This window comes from Geotrypetes seraphini, chromosome 14 (assembly GCF_902459505.1).
Source record: "Geotrypetes seraphini chromosome 14, aGeoSer1.1, whole genome shotgun sequence".
NCBI classification, from domain to species: Eukaryota; Metazoa; Chordata; class Amphibia; order Gymnophiona; family Dermophiidae; genus Geotrypetes; species Geotrypetes seraphini.
The window spans coordinates 13,972,650-13,997,392 of record NC_047097.1 but is presented as its reverse complement, the minus strand read 5'-3'; the positions used below and the strand labels follow the sequence as shown (position 1 = coordinate 13,997,392).

Genomic DNA, 24,743 nt, shown 5'->3' with positions numbered 1-24,743 from the left:
AGACCAGACACTTGCAGAGACTCTGCTCCCTGTAGAGAGTGTGTGTATCGCTGAGGCACTGGAAGCGGTTCAACCTCGCGGGAGACCTCCGTGTGCCCAGGCTGGATTTGAAAGAGAAGCTTCGGCCCCATGGTGGTAAAGAGCTCGATGAATTGCTTCTCAAGTAAGGTCTGGAACAAAGCCGGCAAGGAGGGATCCGCATCAGCAATGGGACCACCTGCACAGGCTTCGCGCTCCCTTGAGGCAGTGTGAGAGTGCTTGGGCTTAGAAGCCTTGGGCACTTTAAGCACCACCGGAGGAATAGGCTGCTGCGCTACCTGACCTGAGGAGACAGAGGAAGGCATCGCAGCCTGCGTCGAAGACGGAGCCGATGAGGCTCGGAGCAGAAGACGTGGAAGCCTGGGGAGCCTCAGGCGAAGCAGCTGGTGAAGCACCCTTTGATGACGACAGCTCCATTGAAGACTCCACAGTGAACAACTGCTCCCACAAGAAGCAACGACACTTGAAAGCACGTGCTATAAGTGTGGCGCAAGGCCGGCACGATTTTGGAAGGTGTTGAGGCCTGAGACACCGAAGACAGCGTCGATGAGGGTCCGTCAGCGAAATTGCGCGCTGGCACTTGGCACACTTTTTAAAACCGGTAATAGGCCGGGACATAGGCCGGAAAAGCTCCGCCGCAAGATCGAAGCCGCTGGGTTGCGGCCACATGGCCTGCCCGGTCGAACGGATGGAAGAAATTTTTTTTTTTTTTTTTAAAGATGAAAATCAGCGATTAAGAGAAAAATAACTCCAAACCGCGGACTTTAGAAGGCTCAAGTGAACGAACTTCACGCAGAGTCGAAGACGGACTTCTCGGCTCCGCGGAAAAATAAGAACTGAGGAGACGCGCCCTGCGCTGGGCGGGAAGGCACTCGCATGGGCGACTCGAAACTTCGAGTTTCTTCAAGCAAGACTGCTTGTGAGCGTCTGCATCGGGGCTCCGTTGGATCACGTCACCCACTAGTGAGAATACCTGCTTGCTTGTCCTGGGATAACAGAAGCTTCTGGTTTTGTAGAAGACTTGCCTGATAGCTCTTTAGCTGATGCATCTTGGAGATAACTTGTTTGGAGAGAAAGTTGACCAAAGACCATTGTTCTACATACATTTCAATAATTTTCTACACAACTACCAGATCAGTCTGTAACCAACCGCAAAACACAATTATATTATTAAGTAAGCTAGATTAATGGGTAGGTTACCAGCACAGAATCATCCACAGTGTTCATAAGGCCCCTTCTGTTGGTTTTTGTGAGCATTAGAGAATGGCTGCATTTCAATGGAAGAGCTGCCAGGGATAATGTCCCCATTCATGTGGCTGCATTTCCTTGCTGTCCACAGAGAACTCCTATTACAAGTAAAGTTTTTGTCTTTTTCAGTTTCCCTCTTGCCCTTATATACTATTCCCTTCCACCTCAACTCCTCAGCTCAGCCTGAGATCCACCAATTACTAAGCTGCAGTCAGGATACTGTATCAGTATAGAGGAGAAGGGGACAGTGTCCATCCACTGGCTACAAGATCTCCTGGAAGACAGTCAGTACAAATCTATGAACAGGCCATTCCTCTCAGCTACAGCCAAGCTCGCATACAGAGGCAAAAGCAATGCTAGCGCATTATTCAAAATTTACCAGTAGAGACTACCAATAGGCTTACATAAGAACATAAGAAATGCCTTCACCGGATCAGACCCAAGGTCCATCCTGTCCGGCGACCCGTACACGCGGAGGCCAAGCTAGGTGTTCCCAAATGGACACCTTGATCACCTGTATCCCTAAACATGATTTGCAAGAAGGTGTGCATCCAACTTGCCCTTGAATCCCAGAATGGTGGTCTCTGTCACAACCTCCTCCGGGAGAGCATTCCAAGCGTCTACCACTCGCTGTGTGAAACAGAACTTCCTGACATTAGTCCTGAGTCTGCCGCCCCTCAGTTTTAGTCCATGACCTCTTGTTCGAGTCACTTTTGACAATGTGAATAACGAAGTTTCTTGCTCTATTTTGTCGAAACCTTTTAGTATTTTAAAAGTCTCTATCATATCCCCTCGCAGCCTTCTCTTCTGGAGGGTGAACAATCCCAGTTTTTCGAGGCTTTCTTTGTAGCTCAAATTCTCCATACTTTTTATTAGTTTCGTGGCTCGTCTCTGCACCCTCTCCAGCAGGGTTATATCCTTCTTTAGGTAGGGAGACCAGTGTCTTTAGGTAGGGAGACCAGTATTCCAAGTGTGGTCTGACCATTGCTCTATAAAGCGGCATTATGACGTCCACTGATCTACTCGTGATGCCCTTCTTTATCATCTAATCTAATCTAATCTAAACCTTAAGTTTATATATCGCATCATCTCCTTGAGAATGGAGCTCGACACGGTTTACAAGAACTTAAAATAGTGGGTAGAGAAGAAGAAAAAGGATTACATGAACTTATGTGTAGAAGGGGGGAGAGAAAGGGGGGAAGGATAGAGCTACAATTTGCTGAAAAGCCAGGTTTTCAGTTGTTTGCGGAATAACTGAAGGGAGCTCAGGATCCGCAGCGGGGTGGTGAGGTCGTTCCAAAGACCTGTGATTTTGAAGAGAAGGGATTTTCCCAGTTTGCCTGAATAGTGGATGCCGCGTGGAGAGGGGAAGGCTAGTTTAAGCCTTTGGGCAATTCTGGAGGAGTCAGGGACTGGAGGAGTTGAAAGACAGTGGGATAAGAGGAGGCAGGATTCCGTGAATGATCTTGAAAGCCAGGCAGGAACATTTGAAATGGATTCTGGAGATTATTGGGAGCCAATGAAGTTTGGCAAGGAGTGGGGAGGCATGGTCAGACTTGCGTTTTGAGAAGATCAGTTTGGCTGCAGTATTCTGGATCATGCCCAACATCCTGTTTGCTTTCTTTGCCGCCGCTGCGCATTGAGCCGACGGCTTTAGGGTCCTGTCTATCAGTACACCCAGGTCCCTTTCTTGTTCGCTCTTGCCCAATGTTACACCTAACATTTTATATTCTTGTTCTTTGTTTTGCCTGCCCAGGTGCATCACTTTGCATTTTTCTATATTAAATTTCATCTGCCACTTTTCCGCCCATTTCTCTAGTTGGTTCAAATCTCTTTGAAGTGCATCTCTGTCTATTTTCGACCCAACTGACCGACATAGTTTTGTGTCATCTGCAAACTTGATTATGTTACTTGTTGTTTTCTCTTCTAGGTCATTTATGAAGATATTGAATAAAATGGGCCCAAGAACCGAGCCCTGGGGCACGCCGCTCGTCACTTTCTCCCAGTCCCATATTGAGCAAAACTGTCCTTCTATGCTATGGTCACTTGAGGAGACTATTTTAAAAGGAGATGATTTGAAGATCATCCAAGCCCAGGTTAGAGTTCATTACCACAATGCCCATACATCAAAAGCTTTGCATTCCTCATATTGTACTCACTGATTCTTACCTCCAAGTTTACCTGGGAAAGTAAAATTTTCACATGCTTAGTAAATCAAACACAGGCAAAACACATTTAGAATGTGAAAATATTTTGTGGCATGTTAATTACTACCCAAAGTAACATTTAAAAGGTTAATCTTCTATTGCAGTTTCAGATTTCTTGTCTTCTGCATGTGCCTATTATCGTGTTTCCCCCCAAATAAGACAGTGTCTTATATTAATTTTAGGCCCAAAAAAGGCACTAGGACTTATTTTTGGGGTATGCACATTATCTCTCCCTTCCTCTCCTTCACCCCAAATCTTCCTCTTTCCTTTCTCTCCCCCACATGTGCAGCATCTTTCCTCCCCTCCCTCATGCAGCAGGACCCTTACCTAGCTTCCCTCCCTCCCATCCCTCATGCAGCAGGAACCTTACCCAGTTTCCCTCCCCTCCCTCCCATCCCTTGTGCAGCAGAACCCTTGAGCAAGCACTGCCCACCCCACCACAAAGCCAAATCCCCATCCTTCCCACCCTCCCATTGGAACCCCACCGCGAGCCCTACTTAACTCCCTAAACCAGCGTCACTCTAACAGGCTGCTTCGGCCTAGTCCACCCATGAATTCACTCTGCCGTGTTACTGATGACGTCATCAGTAACGCGGCAGAGTTCATGGGCAGACAAGGCCGAAGCAACCTGTTAGAATGCTGCCGGCCCGATGCTGCTTAGGGATGTAAGTAAGGCTCGTGGCAAGGTTCCAATGGGAGGGAGGGAGGGAAGGATGGCGATTTGGCTGCTCGGCAGGTGCTCGGGAGGGGGGGCTAGGGCTTATTTTAGGGGTAGGGCTTATATTAAGACCTACTTCGAAAATCCTGCTAGGGCTTATTTTCGGGGAAACATGGTAGTTCTCCCTTTTGCTCTAAAACAGTGGTTCTCAAACCTGCCCTGGGAGACCCCTAGCCAGTTGGATTTTCAGGATATCCCTTATGAATATGCATGAGCCAAATTTACATGACGCCCATCTCCATTATATGCAAATCTCGCTCATGCACATTCATTGGGGATATCTTCAAAACCCAACTGGCTGGGGGTCCCACAGGACCAGTTTGAGAACCAGTGCTCTAAAATATTCTTCCATTGAATATGGCTCTCCCTTATAATGAGAGATAGGATGATGATCTTGGTTAATATAGCCTACAATGCACTGGTCACAAGTTGCAAGCAATCATTGGGTCTTGCAAACCATGGCTGTAAGCATTCCTGAAGTCTAGAGCAGTGGTTCCCAACCCTGTCCTGGAGGACCACCAGCCAGTCAGGTGGAAATAAAGAAGTAAATAAGAAAACAGGTAAATGAATGGGGGCGGGGCATGGGTGGGGCAGGGCTAGAGAGCCCAGTGCATTTGTGTGCCTAGGGGACCTCAAAGAATTAATCCTGCCCTGCTGGCACCTCCATTATATGTGGACGATACAAAGTTATTCAGAGTAGTGAGGACACAGAAGGATTGCGAAGACCTACAACGAGACATGAACACACTCGGGGAATGGGCCGCAAAATGGCAAATGAGATTCAACGTGGATAAGTGCAAGGTGATGCATGTCGGTAACAAAAATCATATGCACGAATACAGGATGTCTAGTGCTATACTTGGAGAGAGCCCCCAGGAAAGAGACTTGGGAGTACTTGTAGACAAGTCAATGAAACCGTCCGCGCAATGTGCGGTGGCAGCCAAAAGGGCAAACAGAATGCTAGGAATGATTAAGAAGGGGGATCACAAACAGATCTGAAAAGGTTATCATGCCATTGTACCAGGCCGTGGTACGCCTCCACCTGGAATACTGCGTCCAACACTGAAAAAGGACATAGTACTACTTGAAAGGGTCCAGAGGAAAGCAACAAAAATGGTTAAGGGACTGGAGGAGTTACCATACAATGAGAGGCTAGAGAAACTGGGCCTCTTCTCCCTTGAAAAGAGGAGACGGAGAGGACATGATCGAAACATTTAAGATATTGAAAGGAATTGACTTAGTAGAGAAAGAGAGATTGTTCACCCTCTCTAAGGTGAAGAGAACCAGAGGTCACTCGCTAAAGTTAAAAGGGAATAGATTCCGTACAAACGTAAGGAAGTTCTACTTCACTCAGAGAGTGATAGAAATCTGGAATGCTTTTCCAGAGGCTGTTAGAGGGGAAAGCACCCTTCAGGGATTCAAGAAAAGGTTAGATAAGTTCCTGCTGGAACAGAGCATACGCAGGTAAGGTTAGACTAAAATAGGGCACTGGTCTTTGACCTAAGGGTCACCGCGTGAGCGGACTGCTGGACACGATGAATCATTGGTCTGACCCAGCAGTGGCAATCTTACATTCTTATGTTCTTATTAGGGATATCCTGAAAATCTGACTGGCTGGTGGTCCTCCAGGACAGGGTTGGGAACCACTGGTCTAGAAAATCTGAGGAATCAACAAAAGCACACAATAGATCTCAAGCAACATACTAGAACTCAGTATTGCCATATATGGTTCACAAAGCACACACAAAATTAGTCTACCAACTTACCATGAAAATGGCCAAACCCCATGCTGATAGCAATCACCAGAGCAAGGATAATGCAGCTGTTTAGTTTGTTGCTCAACCTGCTGGGCGGCTCTTTCTGCTGCAGAGCATCTTGCTCTGTTGGAGGTTGATCATCTGAGTCTGACACAGACGCAGTTCTCCTCTTAGCACGCCGTTTGAGTGTGGGGCCTGGCTCGTCACTAGCTTCATCGCTGCTAGACTCGTCAGCACTGGCCTGATGTGGGACAACTGCGAGAGTAAACACAACTCTTTAGAGAATACAGAGGAAGAACTGTCATTATCTCCCACCTGATTTATTGCAATTTTATTTATCCGGGGTGATCTAAAAGTCTTGCTACACTTATTACAGGTGGCCACAGGTGAGAGATGGCCATTATTGATTCAACTCACTGAGTTGATTCAGTTCAAATTATTATCCAAAATATTTCCCAATAGAAAAATGGTCCCCACCATCAGGAATGCTGCCAGACTCCCCTTTGTCACCCACATTATTTGATGTATTACTTTCATCAATAGGAAGAAAACTGGAGAAAGGAGATTACCATGTTTTTATTAATGCTAATGATATTACCATTTTATTTCAGGTTGACTCTAAGATAATAAGATTTACATCATTTAATTGTGAATTTGGATGAAATCATAAACTACTTAAAATTAAACAAAGGCAAAACTAAATTTTTATTAATAGGTCCTAAACACACTCATAGTAAGCAATAGTGCTGCCTGATTCAGGGGAAAAAATTTGATTCGATTCAGCCTATTGAATCAATTTTTCAATTCGATTTTCTTACCCAAGTGGGTGTTTTTTTCAAACATCCTGGTGGGTTTATTTTATAGCTTCTTCACCCCTTTTATAGCCTCTTCACCTCCTTTGCCCTCTCCTACCCACACTGGCATTGTGGTGTAAACAAAATAAACAAACAAAAAAGACTTCCTCTCTCTGTTAAATCATAGCTTACGTTTGCAGTCTAACACCAGTTCTGGCAGGATACACATTTCAAATCTGACATATTGTAATCACAAAACAGAAAATAAAATTATTTTTCTACCTTTTGTTGTCTGGTCATTATTCAAATCTTGTTGGTCCCAGGCTCTGGTTGTCTTCTGCTAACTCGCTTGCCAGAGTCTCCTTTCTTCTTTCTCCGTGCTAACCATCCAGCTTCCATCTCTGTCCTCCCCTTCCCTCCCCTGGAGGTCTGGCATCTTCCCTTTTTTCATCTCCATCCACGCAGCTGCATCGATGGACCCCACCCATCCCCAGATCCACCATCTCTCTTTTTCTCAACTACCCTTTCATCCAGCATTTTTCCTTCCTCATCCATCTTGCCCTCTCTATGAGTCCAATACTTTCTGTCTCCTATACGCTGTCTCTCTCTGTCCTTGCCTCTTACACCCCCCAACCCAACATGCTCTCTCCCCATGCACCATCTCACCCTCCCCTCCAATGTGTAGCACCTTTCCTTTCCCTCCCTTTCTGCCAGGTCCAGCAGCACCTCTTCTCCCTTCCTTTTACCTCTCTCCTGTCCAGCAGTACGCCTTCTCCCTTCCCTGCTCCCCCTATCCAGCAGTACCCCTTCCCCCTTACCTTCCCTGCTCCCCCTGTCCAGCAGTACCCCTTCTCCTTTCCCTCCCTCTGTGTACTTCTAGACCAGGGACCCCTCCCCCAAAAGCCTGCCTCCCCACCAAGGCCTGGCCCGCCCCTCTTCTTTGCAGGTCCTCCAGCTTCCCCCAGGCCTCCCACTGTTATCGCAGCCTGCGATCCTTGTAGGCTGCCACAGTCCTCAAAAGCACATTCCCTCTGACGCGGTCCCACGCCACCCCCTCCTCTGACATCAGGGGCAAGATTGTGTCAGAGGGAAAGTGCTTCTGAGGACTGTGGCAGCCTACAAGGATCGCTTAGAGCACCGGCGATCCTCTCTGCAGGCTGCGGTAAGAGTGAGAGGCCCGGGGGGAAGCCAGACGATGCAGGAAAGAGCGCCAAAGAACAGAACAAGGCAGAACCAGAATTTCTGCAGCTCTTCCCAACTGACCCTCCCCCCTCGCCCCCTAAAGCAAGAGCGATAGGCCAGCAAGAGGCAGCACTGTCGCTCCTGCTCTAGGAAGGCACGGGGCGGAGGGTCAGTTACCAAATCGGCCAGGCCGATTTAAAAAAAAAAAAAAAATCGATTTGAATCGATTCACCCGAAGCTTAATTTCAGATTCAAATTTGAAGGTAACTCCATGTCCATGGTGGACAAGATGAGCCAGGTCTGGCTTTAACCCTTCCCATGATTGCAGATAAAGTACTGCTTTATTTACAGCACACCAAGAAATCACACTTCATCTCCATGCAGGCAACAGGAGTAAAACTAGGACTGGAGCAGCTTACACATGCCTACCCCTACCCCACATGGAGCTAGAAAGGCATAATAGTCAACCATATCTAAACTGTTACTTTACACTACAGTTTAACATCTTGAGAACTTATTTCACATTGGTCAAATAAAGACAAACTGCATGCCATATGCCAAGATAAAGAAACAAAACCACAGCCTTTTCTTTTTCAGAAGCAAATCTATCAAATACAAGTGCCAGTGTGATGCACAGCCTCAGCTCAGAGTAGTAAGAAAGAGAGGAGGTTGCTTTCCTCAGACTGTTAGTTGCTCAAGCATTACAACACGGGGGGGCTGGATGAGTCTGCTTTCCAAATGATACTGGGAAGTCCAATGTAGATTTAGCCAGTAGCTGCAAAGCTGGCTATCAATCTAGCCACGTCCTCTGGGAAAGGCCAGTTGAACATCTGTTGAAACTGACATCACAAGGAGAGCAGATCTGTTTGGTATTCATTCTATACAAGCTTTGCCAGGCACAAGCACCGTCAATCAACTACAGTCACACCACCTTGGAAAGTGAAGCTGCCAGTCACATGCTCTCTCAGCTGATCACCCCATTCCCTTACACGCTCTGGAATCTTCCATAACTTCAACCAACCTTCTTTGTAACAAGAGATGAGAAGACATGAAATTAAAAAACAGACAAAGTACAACGTTTCAATAAGGACTACAGTGCTCTGTGGACTTTTTTATTTTCTAAATACTTGGACTACTGTGGTATCCTCAGTAATCTAGAAAGCGAAGAACCTGGCTTGGGGATTGAACCAAAGACTTTCCCAATAACAGGACCAGCACTTACAATCTGGGTCAGCCCACCTCAGATCACTCCTTTGACAATACCTTATAGCACATCTTACTCTGATTTAAAAAAAACAAACAAAAAAAAAAACCATGGACCCAGTAGGTTCTGTTTAGATGATAAAGTCCATCTGGGAAATGGCACCATCTGTCTGTAATGTTTGGGTTCAAGAAAATCTAAGGCATTTCAGTTTTATAACATGCACAAGTGATATTATGTGAAAAAAATAAAGAGAAAAAAATATATTTTAGAAAATAGCAAGCAGTAGGTTGCATGCTGCCTCCTGGGGTTTGAATGGAATAATAAATGTATTCCAGGGAAAATATGACTCAAAGAGGGAGTGCCACCAATACCTTTAACCCCTTATGTCAGAAGTTGACATGAGCACTGCATTGGCACAATGCTTTGATAATTCTGTTGTCCCCATGTACTGGGTACAAACTTAGTAAGCAAATTCATCTCTCAGTCAAGCTCAATGCCCCATTTTCATATATAGGCTGTCCCCGACTTGCATCGGACTCATACTTATAAACAGGGCTCCTCGTTCTACCTCCCGAGTCCTAACGTGCCCCTTTCCCTCCCATGTCCCAATACGTCCCTATCGCTGCCTCCCTCCCTCCCTCCATTTTGTGTACTAAGTTCATGCTTTGTCCCGCAGGTATTTACCTTCTGACCGGCTCCCTCCTCCCAGCTGCTTCTCTTTACAACCACGGCTGACCTGGACGCCCGCAGCTTTGTGAAAAGAAGCAACTGTGGCTTGAAGGAGGAGGGAGCCGGCAAGAAGGTGAACACCCAAGGGAGAGAGACATGAACTTGGGACATAGAATTGAGGGAGAGAGGGGGAGATGCATTGGGACGCAGGAGGGAGGAAGGGAGCACAAACTTCGGATAAAGAATGGAAGGAAGGAGGGAGGGGCATGAACTGGGACACAGAATGGGAGGGGAACATGGACTTGGGCCGGAGAATGGAGGGAGAGAGGGAAAGAGATGCTGAGGTGGGAGAGGGAATAGAAAGGGAGAATTGGGTGTCTGAGTGAGAGGGAAAGAGAGATGGTGCACACGGGGAAATGAAGAAAGAGGAGAATTATTGGACATGGTGGTGGGAGAGGAGTGAGAGATGCATGGGGAAGAGAAAAATGAGAAGGAGAAATGTTGGCTATGGTGGTGGAGAGAGAACAATGGGATGGATGGAAAGGGATGCAAGAGGGGCCTCAAGGAGGTGAAGATGGTGGGAAGAATACAATGATCTGAGTTACATACAAATTCAACTTAAGAACGGTTTTAAAAATGGAACTCGTTCTTAACTTGGGGACTGCCTGTATACCAACTGCCAAGGCATGTGCTGGGCAGGTCGAACGGGTTTTGTGTTATTTGGAGCTGAAGAAGAGACTAGTTAATAAAGTAGGAGGAGAAAGAGGAAACAGGAGGCCTGAACAGGGTCACATTGCTGTGCAAGGAAATTTAAATCATGATAAAATACCGAAGAGCGGTCTCAGACCTATCACCATTCATCCTCTCACACTTTTCTCAATCCTCAAAAATGTGAGACCACACCCCCCCCCCCCACACACACACACACACAACTCTCCACCCTATGACTACCTGGCACATCAGTAGTCGCATGTGGTAGATGAAGCACTGGCTGAAAAATTTTAATGAGAACCAACATGTCACATTCCCCGAAACACCCCCACCCTAAGGATTTCTAGTTTAAAGACCAAGTAGCTTTCAAAGTGGGTGGGGCCACTATAGGACCAAGTACACAACAGCTCACAGTCCAGGGGTCAGCAGAAGAATTTTGAGTGCCTTAGGTAAAAATCCTGCCAAAACCTAATGTCTGACAGCGCTTCAAGATTCTGGCGAGATAAAGTCAGCCATGTAGGTGCTTTAAATTCTCTCCTTCTTCTGGAGGCCCCACTCCAGTGCTTCCTCAGCACCTCAGCCCCTGTGCACAACAGGGGGAAGCAAGTTTACAGCATGTCAGTTTCTCCTGCCATGCAGGGCCAGCGTCTCATTATGAGCTACAAGGGAATGGAATCTCATAGCTGATATTAGAAGACTGACCCTCGGTGCAGAAGAATCTGTGCAAGTCATTGCCCTCCTTCCTGCCAGCTCTGGGGACTAATCCACCAGGGAAGGGAGGAAATTTAAAATACATATATCCACTAGCTTTATGCTGCCCCCAGAATCTTGGTATGTTGGGCCTACTTCACCTAACAGGCGCACCAGCCCTGCCACAGTTCAATGCTCAGTGAACTACAGCAGTCAGCACCATTCCTGAGGAGATAATGGAAAAAGCAGAAGGGAAGGGAAGAGGAAGAATACATGATTTTACCTACAGCCAGCATTTTGTGTGTATACTTCTCCCTCCGCTATGATAGGGGATTAACAGAGCCGCAAATACAGAATAACCGCAAATTACTTTTTCATATGCTATTCACTGTTTTCTATTAAAAACCTTCGTGAATATGGTGACACCGCAAATAACATGGTGGGAAACCTAGTCTGTTCCTGAAGGAGAGGCAAAACATGGTGAAGAAAGTGCTGGGAATCGGCGATTTTTCTCCGTAAACGCTTGGCATCGGCGATTTCTCTATGCAAGCTGATGTAATTTTGAGGGGAGGAGCCAGCAAGCTAAAAACCGTGAATAATCGGAACCATGATTGCTGAAACTGTGAATATGGAGGGAGAAGTGTAATTCGTGAGGGTTGACTTGCTTTATATGTACCTTGGCTCGTACACCAAGCTCATTACTTTTCAAATTAAGGCAATGATTCCAGTCCTCTGCACTATGGGAAATAAGAATAAAAGGAAAAACCCAATTTACATTAAAAAATTAATCAAATGGCACAATAATTCAAATCAGCCATAGGATAAATAGACTAAATTGTACACAAACAAGTTCCTGTATTCAGGATACTGGTCAGATTATATTCTTACTAGTTTCATGATTCCAGTGAGACCAACTGAGCTGTATCCTTTCAAAAACACACATCCTCACCTCAAGAAAACCCAACACACTTGGCATGCTGTCACTTTACAGTCTATAGAGGAGGAGGAGGAATGAAAGCTCTTCTAAATCATCTTACAAAGCAGCTACAAGCCCCCGGGCTGAATTTTCTAAAATATTTTTTTTTTTCAGAAGCATTCTGCATCAGCACCCAGGAACTGTATTCCCTTTTAAAATTTCAAACAGAAAAAGTAGTTAACATGTGCATAATAAATATTTTTTTTTATAAATTCAGGCCTTGGACTTTGACCTATCTCAACCTTTACCGTACTAAAAGACAGTACTGGAGAAATTCACACCGGAACTCTTATTTAAATAAGGAGGAGGAGATGAAGACCAACACGTCTATGACGGGAAATCAACAAAACTGCAAAAACTGCTTCTAAAAGGCATGGTAAAATGCTTTATAGCCAAATTCCCCCAGTTCTAAAAAGATGATTTTTGAACTTTCCTTGCCTTTGGATATCTTAGGTGTACTGGAGTGTCTGCAGTCTTTTTTTTTTACTATTTTAAATCATTTACAGACTACCAGAAAATAGTGCTATAGTATCAAAACAAAGCCAGGCCTGGGCCAAAGTCTCTTCCACCCTCCCCTCCCCTAGCTCTTTACCCTAAAATTAAGTCACTTGGTAGCTTCCTGCCTTCTCACCAGTATCTGGATGACTGAAGGTGTACTGGCTGCTGGAGGAGGTGCCCATGTTAAAGTCCTCACTGCACTCAACATCTTCGTTCACAGGCCCAACTTCTTCCTGGCTCTCCATTTCTTCCACTTTAGGTGGCTCCAAGGTAACAATATCCGAGTCATCATTGATACTCCCAATACAGCCAACTTCAGATAATTTATCTTTATCATCCTCCACCTAAAAAAGATGAAGGGATTAAGTTGGTTCTCCAGAATCTATACATTAAAAGCAATAGTGGAACAGTCCTTCACTCTTGCTCCGTTATATTACTTGTTGGACTATGGGAGGACAAAAGGCTGGCTAGACACCTCATCTATGCTGCATGGTTTATGGTTGCTACTTTTTGGAAGATCTCGCCCTCTCTGGTTTATCGGTTTTATCGGTTTTCACAAAGAGTGATGCTCATGATCAAGTGTGTGTGTGTGTATTGGGGAGGGGGGGGAAGAATACTGGAAATTTCAGGAGCAGTGTGCTAGATAATGGGCTCTTGATACCTCAGAGTGGATATACACAGATAGATTGTTAATTAGGGCCTTATTTGAGAGGGTTAATACAAAAAGAAAATACCAACGAGCGAAAAAGCATCAAACAAATACATTCTCAAGAAAAATCAATACAAACCAAAGAAAATTTAAATGAATATCTTCTAAAATAAATTCAATAGTTGTGTGCTCAGTGACGTGAACATGCAAATATGCCAGTAAAGGGCTTAAAGATGTTCACCTCCTTACATCATTGCACTAGCCTTCCCTGCCGCCGTTGTGGAATCGTAACTCAAAAAAAAAAAAAAAATATATATATATATAATAAAAAGTTACTTAGCTCAATATTTCCAAGCAGGGGGGCACAAATTCATGAGGTGCAATGGCGTTCTTAATCAGCTGGCATCAAAGTCTGTGTGCTCCAAAATCTCCAGTAACCACAAACAGATGCACAAAATAAATAGTCCAAAATCAAAAATAAAATATGTTGTTCCAAATCCTTAATTCACATAGTCCATACATTAGAAATAAATCCACACTCTTGCTTCCTCAACACAGATCGTGTTTCAAGAAACTCTTTTTCAAACACGTGTGTGTTGGTTCGGCGGTTGATACACCGCTGAGCTTGGTAGTGTGTCGTCTCTGCTCTCCAACCCCGTTATCTTCCTCTTGAAAAAGAGTTTCTTGAAACACGATCTGCGTCGAGGAAGCAAGAGTGTGGATTTATTTCTAATGTATGGACTAAGTGAATTAAGGACTTTATTTTTTATTCTTTATTTTGTGCACCTGTTTGTGGTTACTAGAGATTTGGGAGCACACAGACTTGGATGCCAGCTGATTAAGAACGCCATTGCACCTCATGCATTTGTGCCCCCCTGCTTGGAAATCATAAGAGTCCACAAGAACTATTGAGCTAAGTAACTTTTTATCATATATTATTTTGAGTTACGGTTCCACAATAGAGGCAGGGAGGGCTAGTGCAATGATGTAAGGAATTGAACATCTTTTAGCCCTTTACTGGCATATTTGCATGTTCACGTCACTGAGCACACAACTATTGAATTTAACTACCCTGTTTCCCCGATGATAAGGCAGGGCCATCAAATAAGACAGCCCCCCCTTTTTAGAAAAAAATGTAAAATAAGGCACCCCCCCCGCAAATAAGCCACCCACCGTTACCTGCGCTTACCCGAATCGGGTGGTACGATGGGTGACTCCGTGTGGTCCCTCCGTCTACCGTATTTGCCTCCATGACTGCGTGCCGCGCCTCGTCATGAAGTGAAGAGGAGGAAGTGACAGGACTGCAGCGCGCGCACGTGACTCCGCGCAAGGAAACACAGGCAGCTTCCCTCATCCCTCCGTAACGGAGACTGCAGGAGTTTGTTCACGGCCAGAACATCCAAAAGTGAGACACGCAGACAGGTTTCTTTTGCTATGAGCAATACCACTTACTGTATATAAAGCCTGTTTAAATTGCATACGGTATATAAACAATGGTTTCACATTGTCAAGTCCCCTCTGATGCTGCACTACAGAATAATCTCTTTACTGTATTTCCCTGATGGAGAACAGTGGGGACATTAAATGGTACAATATATGGTATGATGGATAAAGCTGGCCATACACGGTACGATTTTTCAGCCGACCGATTCTTCAGCCATCAAATAAGACAGCCCCCCCTTTTTAGAAAAAAATGTAAATAAGGCATCCCCCCGAAAATAAGCCCTAGAGCATATTTTGGCCTTCCAAAAAAAATAAGACAGTGTCTTACCATCGGGGGAACAGGGTAATATTATTTTAGAAGATATTCATTTAAATTTTCTTTGGTTTGTACTTATTTAAGAAGGGACATTTTTACTACATGCTCTTATTTGTTCTTTCTTCTGGGCATGACCTGTTAACTTAAAGAGTTATAAAAAGAAAAAAAAAAAAAAAAAGCAATATCGGTGACACCTTCCAAAGCAGAAGAAAAACTGTGGGATGGAATCCACATTAACCCTTTCAGGACCAAGGGACATATTTGTCCCATAACTTTAAAATCCTATAAATTTTGATTGGGATAGTCTACAGTTCTAAATTTGATATGTATGGATTCCATATGATACTGCCTTTATGTAAACAAACTGGTTCCGACATTCATTCATTAGCGTCGTTGCTAGATTGATGAGAAGATTCACTTGCCACACTGTCCTAAAGCCAGAAGTGTGATTTTTTTAAATAAAAATAATGATATTTCACAAAAAAAATCAATTTTTTGGCATCTGCAAGCCCTTTTTACCATAAAAATGTTGTCAAAACCACAAAAATTGGCCTACGATCCTTATGGTCCTGAAAGGGTTAAGTCAGCTGCCAGGCTGAACAGATCAAACATTGGAAAACAATGCCATTCTATATAGTAAAATATAGCAGAAACAATGTATTTTCCCCGATATCAATCTTAAGATATTTTGAGGGCAACTCTATAAAGCAGGTGTGTATCTTCCATGTAGAATACTAGTGTTAACAAGTAAAATCTGCACATATGAATTCATACAACCACTTATGCAAGCCACAGAGCTGGTATAAATGCTCCTACCTATATTGTTTAAAAATAAAACGAGTATGAATTATAATATCCAAAAATTTGTGTGTGTTAACTAGAGAATGACACAGGGACAGATTGCCCCGTCCTAGCGGGATCTCAATATCCCTGTCCCATCCCCGCAAGTTCTGTCCCTATCCAATTCCTGAAGCGCTGGCTTAACTACACAAGCCTCGAACACTTGTGCAGATGAGGATGGAGCTTGCAAGAATGGAGAAGGGACAAGGACAGAATTCTCGAGGATGGGGAATGGTAGATCCCATGGGGACGAGGAAAATTTGTCCCCGTGTCATTCTTTATGTATGCACCGCCGCCTTTCCCCACCTATGTCTACATCCAATTTAGGGACTATTTTATAGAACCTGGCCAGAATATTGGTATTTAGGCACATATACATACACACACATGTAGGAACTTTAGAAAGTTGCTTAAAACCCATCTGTTTGTTCAAGCTTTCTTTGATTGAAAATATAACTCTTTTTTGAGCTATTACTGGAAAGCTATGTATCATATTGAAGAGTGATGTTACTTGACAATTGCTTAAGTCCTGTTGAAGATGTGATGATATAATATCATGCCTCTGTACTTTCCTCTACCTGATATATGTCTCCTTTTAAATTTGTATTTTATTATAAGAACATAAGAATTTGCCTCCGCTGGGTCAGACCAGAGGTCCATCGTGCCCAGCAGTCCGCACCCGCAGCGGCCCATCAGGTCCATGACCTGTCATGTTATCTTGATTTAGCCCTATAGCCCCCTTGTTTTCATCTATACTCTTTCCATACTCTTATCTACCCTTATCTGTATCCCTCAATCCCCCTATCCTTCAGGAATCCATCCAATCCCTCTTTGAATCTCTGTAGCGTACTCTGCCTGACCACTTCCTCCGGGAGCGCGTTCCATGTGTCCACAACCCTCTGTGTGAAGAAGAACCTCCTGGCATTTGTTCTAAACTTATGTATGGAAACTTATGTATGGAAATTTGTGAGCTGCCTTGGATTAAAAATGTTTTAAACTTGGGTAAACTCCAAGATTCAAATTGGCGGATTTAAAATCATTTGGAAGCAATGGATTATTGCAGGTATACGAACTTTAAATGTTATTTCAAATGGTAAACTGCTTGATTTTTCACAGTTACAACATAAATTTGGTCTTAATAAATCACAAAGTTTTAAATGGTTGCAGGCTATTCAGGAGGGGTTCCCTGAATGGAAAAATCTTAATAATCAGTATAGTCTGGAATTCTTGTGCTTTCAGGCGGATTTCTTGGGTCACCAAGCCGCACAGTGGTATAAATTGATATCTGATTATATGAATAAAAAACCAAGGACTGGTCTTAGAGACATTTGGAGCATTGAAATTAAGCATCAAATTTCTGCGTCTCAATGGCCACAAATTTGGTCTTGGAGGATGAAGTGTACAGTGTCAGCATCTATGAGACAAACTTGGTTCTTTTTGTTACATAGAGCATTTTGGACCCCAGTTCGATTACAAAAGTTAGACAGCTCTAAATCTAATAGGTGCTGGCATTGTAAACTTGAAGTAGGGACTCTAGATCACTTATTATTCTATTGTCCCTTTATTATGGCCTTCTGGAAATCAATTTGGTCCCAAATTAATTGTATGTTAGAAAATCATGTAGCATTAATACGATACAATTCTCTTTGGTATGTCGATGAGAACAAGGAGCCAGATTTCATCAAGTAATGACAGGAGTCGCCATTCAACATATAACAAGTAATTGGAAAAATTATAGTAGATTAAATTATACCTTTTGGTGGAATTCATTATGTCACATTTATAAAATGGAAAGCAAAAAGGTAATTATAATAAATTTATAAAGATCTGGGGGCCATTGGCAGCTTACTGTAATGAATAGATGCCGTTTTCTATTGGAAGTATATTTGCAAATGGGGGGAGAGGGGGAGGGTGGGTTGTCTAAATTATATGGAAGGTTTTAACATATATAATAAGAGTATTTATATTTATATATTTTTGTTTAAATATGAATGGAATGGGTGGGTGGGAAGGGAATAAACTTATGTATCTTAATATATTAAGAAAATTCAAGTGATATATTTAATCTTAAATGTTTTATTAATTGTACACTTGATGTAAGTTTTAAAAAATGAATAAAGATTTATATTAAAAAAGTAAAATATGTGGTATCCTGGTCTCTTATGTGCATGTTTCACTGCTAAATATTCGTGCCTTATCGAATTATCCTCAGAGGGTGTAATTTTACAGCAAGGTTTCCCAGGTTAAGTGAACAGGATGGTACCTATTTTGGTATTATTTTATAAAAAGACACAAACGCCTATGTGACTTTATAAAATACTAGCAAAAACTGTGCAGCAATTGCACCTAGATTGAAAGCAAGGACATTATGCCTGCTCGAGAACAGTGTGCAAAGACCTGATAGATTAGCATATTTAATAATGAATATGTGTACTTTGTGAATCTGCTCGCGTTCCTTCCAGATCATGCCACAGCAACACCGACTAGAAAAATACATCCCTCACATTTTCTAACAGGGCATCCAAAGGTAGGCACCATTCATGCACGCCTGTTATAGAATCTGAGCATATATACATGTATCATGCATAATTACATGTGTAAGTCAAGACTTGCACTTGGTATTCTATGTGAACCTGTAACTGCTCTAATGTGTAAATGTGAGGGGGAGCATACAAGGAGGCAGAGCATGAGTAAGACATGAGCATATCTCCCACTTACACTCACAGCATATGGACTACTTTAAGTTAGGTGTGTCATTCAGATGCACCCATGATAAAGCAGAAGTGAGCACACCTGAAGCACAGTTACTTACCATAGCAGGTGTTATCGAGGGACAGCAGGCAGATATTCTCATTGATGGGCGACGTCACCAATGGAGCCATGGTACGGACCACTTTAAAAGTGATTAGCCACTTTAAGTCTTTTAGAAAGTTTGCGATAGCTCACACCATGCATGCGCGAGTGCCTTCCTGCCCGATGTAGGTGCGTGGTCCCTCAGTTAAGATAAGCCAGCTAAGAAGCCAACCCGGGGAGGTGGGTGGGTTGTGAGAATATCTGCCTGCAGTCCCTGGATAACACCTGTTACGGTAAGTAACTGTGCCTTATTCCAGGACATGCAGGCAGTATATTCTCGCTGATGGGTGACCTCCAAGCTAACAAGAATAGGATGGTGGGAGAGTTGGTCTTTAGGAAAATAAATTTTGTGATACAGATTGGCCGATGTGCCCATCCCATCTGGAGAAGGACTCCAGACAATATTGAGAAGTGAATGTATGAACTAAGGACCAGGTGGCAGCTTTACAGATTTCTTCAATGGGAGTAGCTATGAGGAAAGCAACAGAAGCTGCCCTAGCTCTAATTTTGTGGGCTGTGACACAACTCTCTAGTGCCAGTCCAGTCTGAGCATAACAGAATGAGATAGAGGCTGCCAGCCAGTTGGAAATCGTTCTCTTGGAAACAGGATGCTCCAACTTGTTTGGATCAAATGAGACGAAGAGTTGGGGAGAAGTCCGATGAGGCTTTGTCCAGTCGATATAATAGGCCAAAACATGTTTACAGTCCAAAGTATGCAAAGCAGTTTCTTTTGCATGAGAATGAGGATTAGGAAAAAACACTGGTAGAACAATCGACTGATTGAGATGAAACTCTGTGACAACTTTTGGGTAGAAACTTTGAATGCGTGCGTAGAACCACTTTATCATGGTGAAAAACTGAAAAGTGGATCTGCCACCAATGCTTGTAACTCATTGATCCTCCTAGCAGAGGTGAGAGCAACAAGGAAGACAATTTTCCAGGTGAGAAACTTGAGATGGGCTGTGGCTATTGGTTCAAATGGTGGCTTCATCAAACTGAAAAGAACCACATTAGGGTCCTAGACAACAGGCGGAGGCTTGAGAGGTGGTTTAACATTGAAAAGTCCTTTCATGAATCTGGAGACCAAAGGATGAGCAGTAAGAGGTTTTCCCTCGACTAGCATGTGAAAAGCTGTAATAGCACCGAGATGGACTCTGATAGATATAGACTTGAGACCAGAGTCAGATAGATTGAGTATATAATCTAACACCAATTCCACTGACAAGAAAGTGGAATCAAGATGATGAAGAAGACACCAGGAAGAAAACCTAGTTCACTTTTGATGATAACATTGCTGAGTGGCTGGTTTCCTGGAGGCATTGATAATATGTCAAACAGGCTGAGAGAGATGTAAATCAGAAGAATTCAGCCCGAGAGAAATCAAGCTGTCAGGTGTAATGATTGCAGTTTGGGATGTAGAAGTGATTCTTGATGAGTAAGTAGAGTAGGAAAAACTGGAAGAGGTATTGGTTCTCTGGAGCAGAGCTGAAGTAGAAGGGAGAACCAATGTTGCCAGGGCCACCAAGGAGGAATAAGAATCATGGTGGCCGCCTCTCATTTGAGTTTGAACAGAGTCCTCAACATGAGAGGAATTGGAGGGAATGCATATAGAAACAGGCCCATCCAATCAAGGAGAAAAGCATCGGCTTTCAGATGGAGAGGAGAGTAAAGCCTGGAGCAAAACTGGGGCAACTGGTGATTGTGGGGAGCCACAAACAAGTCCACTTGTGGAGTTCCCCACTGAGCAAAGATGGACTGGAGAGCTGCAGAATTGAGAGTCCATTCGTGAGGCTGAAGAATTCTGCTGAGGTTGTCTGCTAGGGAATTCTTCACCCCTTGAATATAGACAGCCTTTAGGCAAAGGTTGTGAGCCGTCGCCCAAGTCCAAATTTTTTGGGTTTCCTGACATAACAGGAGTAAGCCCGTGCCCCCTTACTTGTTTATGTAGTACATTGCTATTTGATTGTCCATGCAAAGGAGGAGGACTTGGGGACAGAGAAGACGATGGAAGGCCTTGAGGGCATAATACATTGCTCTGAGCTCCAGGAAATTGATGTGAAATTTCCACTCCCTGGCGGTCCAAAGACCCTGAGTCTGAAGATCGTCCATATGTGCCCCCCAAGCATAAGGAGATGCATCTGTTGTGATTACCTTGTGATGATGTGATGAGGGGGTAAGTGAATAAGGAGACCTCTGGATAGATTGGAGGAGGTCATCCACCATTGAAGCAACTGCAGAAGAGATGATGTTACATATATATGCTGTGAGAGATGATCCGTCACTTGAGAACACTGAGACGCAAGGGCCCATTGAGGAGTGCAAAGGTGTAGTTGTGCCAATGGTGTCACATGCACAGTGGAAGCCACATGGCCCAGAAGAACCATCATGTGTCTTGTAGAGATGGACTGAAGAGGAAGCAGTTGCTGACAAAGGCGGATGAGAGTTTGAAGACGATCCTGAGGGAGAAACGCTCTCATGAGAGTGATGTCTAGGATAGCTCCAATGAACTGAGTTGGAATGAGGGGTCACTCGATGAAATTGAAGGGGGACAGGTTTAAAACAAACGCAAGGAAGTACTTTTTCACACAGAGGGTGGTGGACACATGGAACACCCTTCCGGAGGCCGTGATAAGAAATAGCACAGTACAGGGTTTCAAGGATGACCTGGATAGGTTCCTGGAAGACAAAGGGATTGAGGGTTACAGATAAGAGCAGTGGAAGGTTTAGAGATAAGTGTAGAGGTAGGCAATAAAATTAGTCAGGGACCGCTGACCAGGCAATATGCCTGATGGGCCGCCGCGTGAGCGGACCGCTGGGCTGGATGGACCTCTGGTCTGCCCCGGCGGAGGCGACTACTTATGTACTTATGTACTTATGATTTGGGGAAGTTGACTTCAAATTCTAGAACCTGAAAAAAAGAAATGGTCTGAGATGTTGCGTGGACCACTTCCTGAGATGAAACAGCCTTGATCAACCAGTCGTCCAGGTAAGGAAAGACTTGGAGACCGTGTGATCAAAGAGATGCAGCCACTACAATCAGGCACCTTCATGAAGACTCTGGGAGAAGATGCTAGGCCAAAGGGTAAGACTTTGTATTGGTAGTGATGTTGGTGTATCTGAAAGTGGAGGTATTTCCTGGAAGCCGGATGAATTGGAATATGTGTGTAGGCTTCCTTGAGATCCAGTGAGCATAGCCAATCGTTCTGATTGAGGAAAGGATAAATTTGTTGAGAGCTCTGAGATCCAGAATGGGTCACAGTCCTCCCGCCTTCTTTGTAACTAAGAAGTAACAGGAGTAGAATCCCTGATTCTGTTGAGAGAGAGAACTTCCTCGATGGCATTCAGCAGGAGAAGGGACTGAACTTCCTGGAGAAAAGAGGTCTGTCTATGCAGGGTCCAAAGTAGACTCTCTTGTAAGATGATATGGAGGCAGAGTGTGAAAATGGAGTGTGTAACCTTGACGAATGATGGTTAAGACCCAGAGGTCTGATGTTGTGAGCTCCCAGCGAGCGATGAAAAATTGGATATGGCCTCCGATGGGCTGAGGCAAAGATTGTAAGATGCTGACAGTGGCGATGCCATGAAGAAACATGTCAAAAAGGCTGTATAGGCTTTTGGGGAGCAGCCTGTGGTTTCTGTTGTTGATGGGGTTGCTGCTTCTGCCTTCTGGGTTGAGACTGAGCAGGAGATGCAGATTTTGCAGCAAACTGTCACTGGTAAGAAACCAGTCTTAAAGGACGAGAAGGTGGAGGTTTCTTTTTAGGCTTGACCAGAGTGTCCCATCTGGTCTCATGAGCAGACAACTTCTGTGTAGCCGTGTCCATGGAGGCACCAAAAAGCTCATCTCTAAGACACGGAGCATTGGCAAGTCTGTCTTGATGGTTCATATCCAGTTCAGACATAAGAAGCCAGGCCAAACGTCTCATGGCTACGGACATGGCTGCAGCATGGGAGGTAAATTCAAATGTGTCGTAAGTAGAACATACCATATATTTTCTCAGTTGAAACAGATCAGAAATGTGATGTTGAAAAGCAGGAAGTTTACTCTCTGGAATGTATTTCTGGAAAAGAGCAATCTGCTTAATCATGTACTTGAGGTAAAATGAAAAATGAAAATTATAGTTGCCAGAGCGGTTGACCAACATGGCATTTTGATAAAGGCGTTTGCCAAACCGATCCATGGCTTTGCCCTCCCTACCAGAGGGCACAGATGTGTAAACACTAGCCCTTGAAGACTTCTTTAAAAAAGACTCCATCAAGAGAGACTCATGTGGAAGTTGTGGTTAGTCAAACTCAGGAATAGGAACCATTCTGTACAGAGAATCCAACTTGCGAGGAGCCACAGGAATGGTAAGTGGCGTTTCCAGATTTTTATAAAATGTTTCTCGTAAAATGTCATAAAGGGGAAGCTTAAGCAGTTCCTTGAGCGGTCCAGTTTAGAATGTTTGGAATCAGCTTCTAGTGTAATGGACAAAGTTTCTGACATTTGATGAAGAAACTTGGAAAAAGATGACTTTTCAGAAAACACAGGAGCCTCTTGAGATGAATTTTGAAGTGAGTTGTCATCAGAAGAACCCTCATCCTCTGAAAGAAGAGGATCCTGTTCAGAGTCTCCCCACAAGTCTGAATCTTGAACAGAATGCGGATGGTGTCGAGAGCTCGGTGTCAAAGGCTCAATGTGCTTCAGCTTTTGCAATGCCTTCCAGGACCGCACCGGATGTCTGGTGATGTCTGCGTCAAGAATGACTGGTACCGGCGAATCAAAGGGGCTGATTCCCTTGTGGAAAGCCTGCACACCGATGGAGTATGCACTTCAGCTGCAACAGGTGTCGAGGGCTCAGACCAGACTGGCATCGGGTGAATCGGTGTTGACATGGGCACAAGTTGGGTCGGCACCAGTATTTGGAAATGCTCACCCAATTCCTCCCTAAGCAAATTGTCAATTTTTTGCTTGAGGATAAGCACCGGTACCGCTGGCTTTTTTGTAGGTACCTTTGGTGCGGCTCTATGCTCCAGCAATGAGGAGGCCAATGACGAGGTACTCACCGATATCGGAGCAGAGCGCTTTTTGGGCTTCATCGAGGATGGTAGGACTTGGCTCACTGCAACTTTGACCTGAGGTCCAGACGAGGTGGGGGAAGGCTTCTTAGCTGGCTTAGCCACAGAAGGCTGCGACACTGAAGTTGTTTCTGACGGTGTCAACTTAGACGGCGCTGCCGATGCCAGAAGCGATGTCGAGTCCCCTTCCATCCCGACGCCAAAGAGAAGTCGCTGTTGAATGAGGTGGTTCTTCAAAGTTCTTTTTTGAAGAGAAGAACAGCAGGAACAGGTCTCCGGACGGTGCTCAGGCCCCAAACACTGAAGACACTAGTGATGCAGGTCAGTCACGGAAATGGGGCGAGCACAATGTCCACACTTTTTAAAACCCATCTGCGGGCGGGGCATCGAAGTAAAGACATCCCCGGCAAGATCAAAATCGGAGGCCAAGGTGGCTGAATAGGCCTCACCAGCGAGACAGGGGGGGGGGGGGGGAGGAGGAAAATTTATTATTTTTTTTACACAAGGCAAAAAAAAAAAAAGAAAAAATGACTAAAACAGTCAAGGAAGGAAGTGAAAAAAATTTCAATGGACGTTGAAAACGCATCTTTTTAGCTCTGCGAAAACTAAGAAACTGAGGGACTGCGCGTTTATGTTGGGCAGGAAGGCACTTGCACATGCGCGGTGAGGGCTATCGCAAACTTTCTAAAAGACTTAAAGTGGCGATGCACTTTTAAACTGGTCTGTACCGGGGCTTTGTCGGTGATGTCACACATCAGTGAGAATATGCTGCCTGTTTGTCCTGGGATAAATATACATATGATAATGCAGACTTATGCTAGTATTCTATTACAGAATCTTGGTACCATTAAGTTACTTAAAAAAGAAATCCAAAAAGGTAAACCCCCCCCC

The 24,743-nt window shown here is 44.2% G+C and overlaps 1 protein-coding gene across 7 annotated transcripts in view; it reads right to left on the bottom strand.

Annotated features, from left to right (window-relative positions):
- CCPG1 (cell cycle progression 1) overlaps positions 1–24,743 on the bottom strand; it is a 115,252-nt gene that overhangs the window by 50,162 nt on the left and 40,347 nt on the right. For 3 of the 7 annotated variants that reach the window (XR_004536910.1, XM_033919733.1, XM_033919735.1), the window contains exons 5-8: positions 12,827–13,037; positions 8,877–8,969; positions 5,979–6,224; positions 3,457–3,468 (exon numbers count right to left, since the gene is read on the bottom strand). Coding sequence is in view for 6 of the 7 variants with exons in the window: in XM_033919733.1 (XP_033775624.1) it covers positions 3,457–3,468; positions 5,979–6,224; positions 8,877–8,969; positions 12,827–13,037 (562 nt within the window). In the remaining variant the exon portion in view is untranslated. The remainder of the gene's footprint in view (positions 1–3,456; positions 3,469–5,978; positions 6,225–8,876; positions 8,970–12,826; positions 13,038–24,743) is intronic. The other 4 variants (XM_033919734.1, XM_033919736.1, XM_033919737.1 and 1 more) reach the window with 4 other exon arrangements.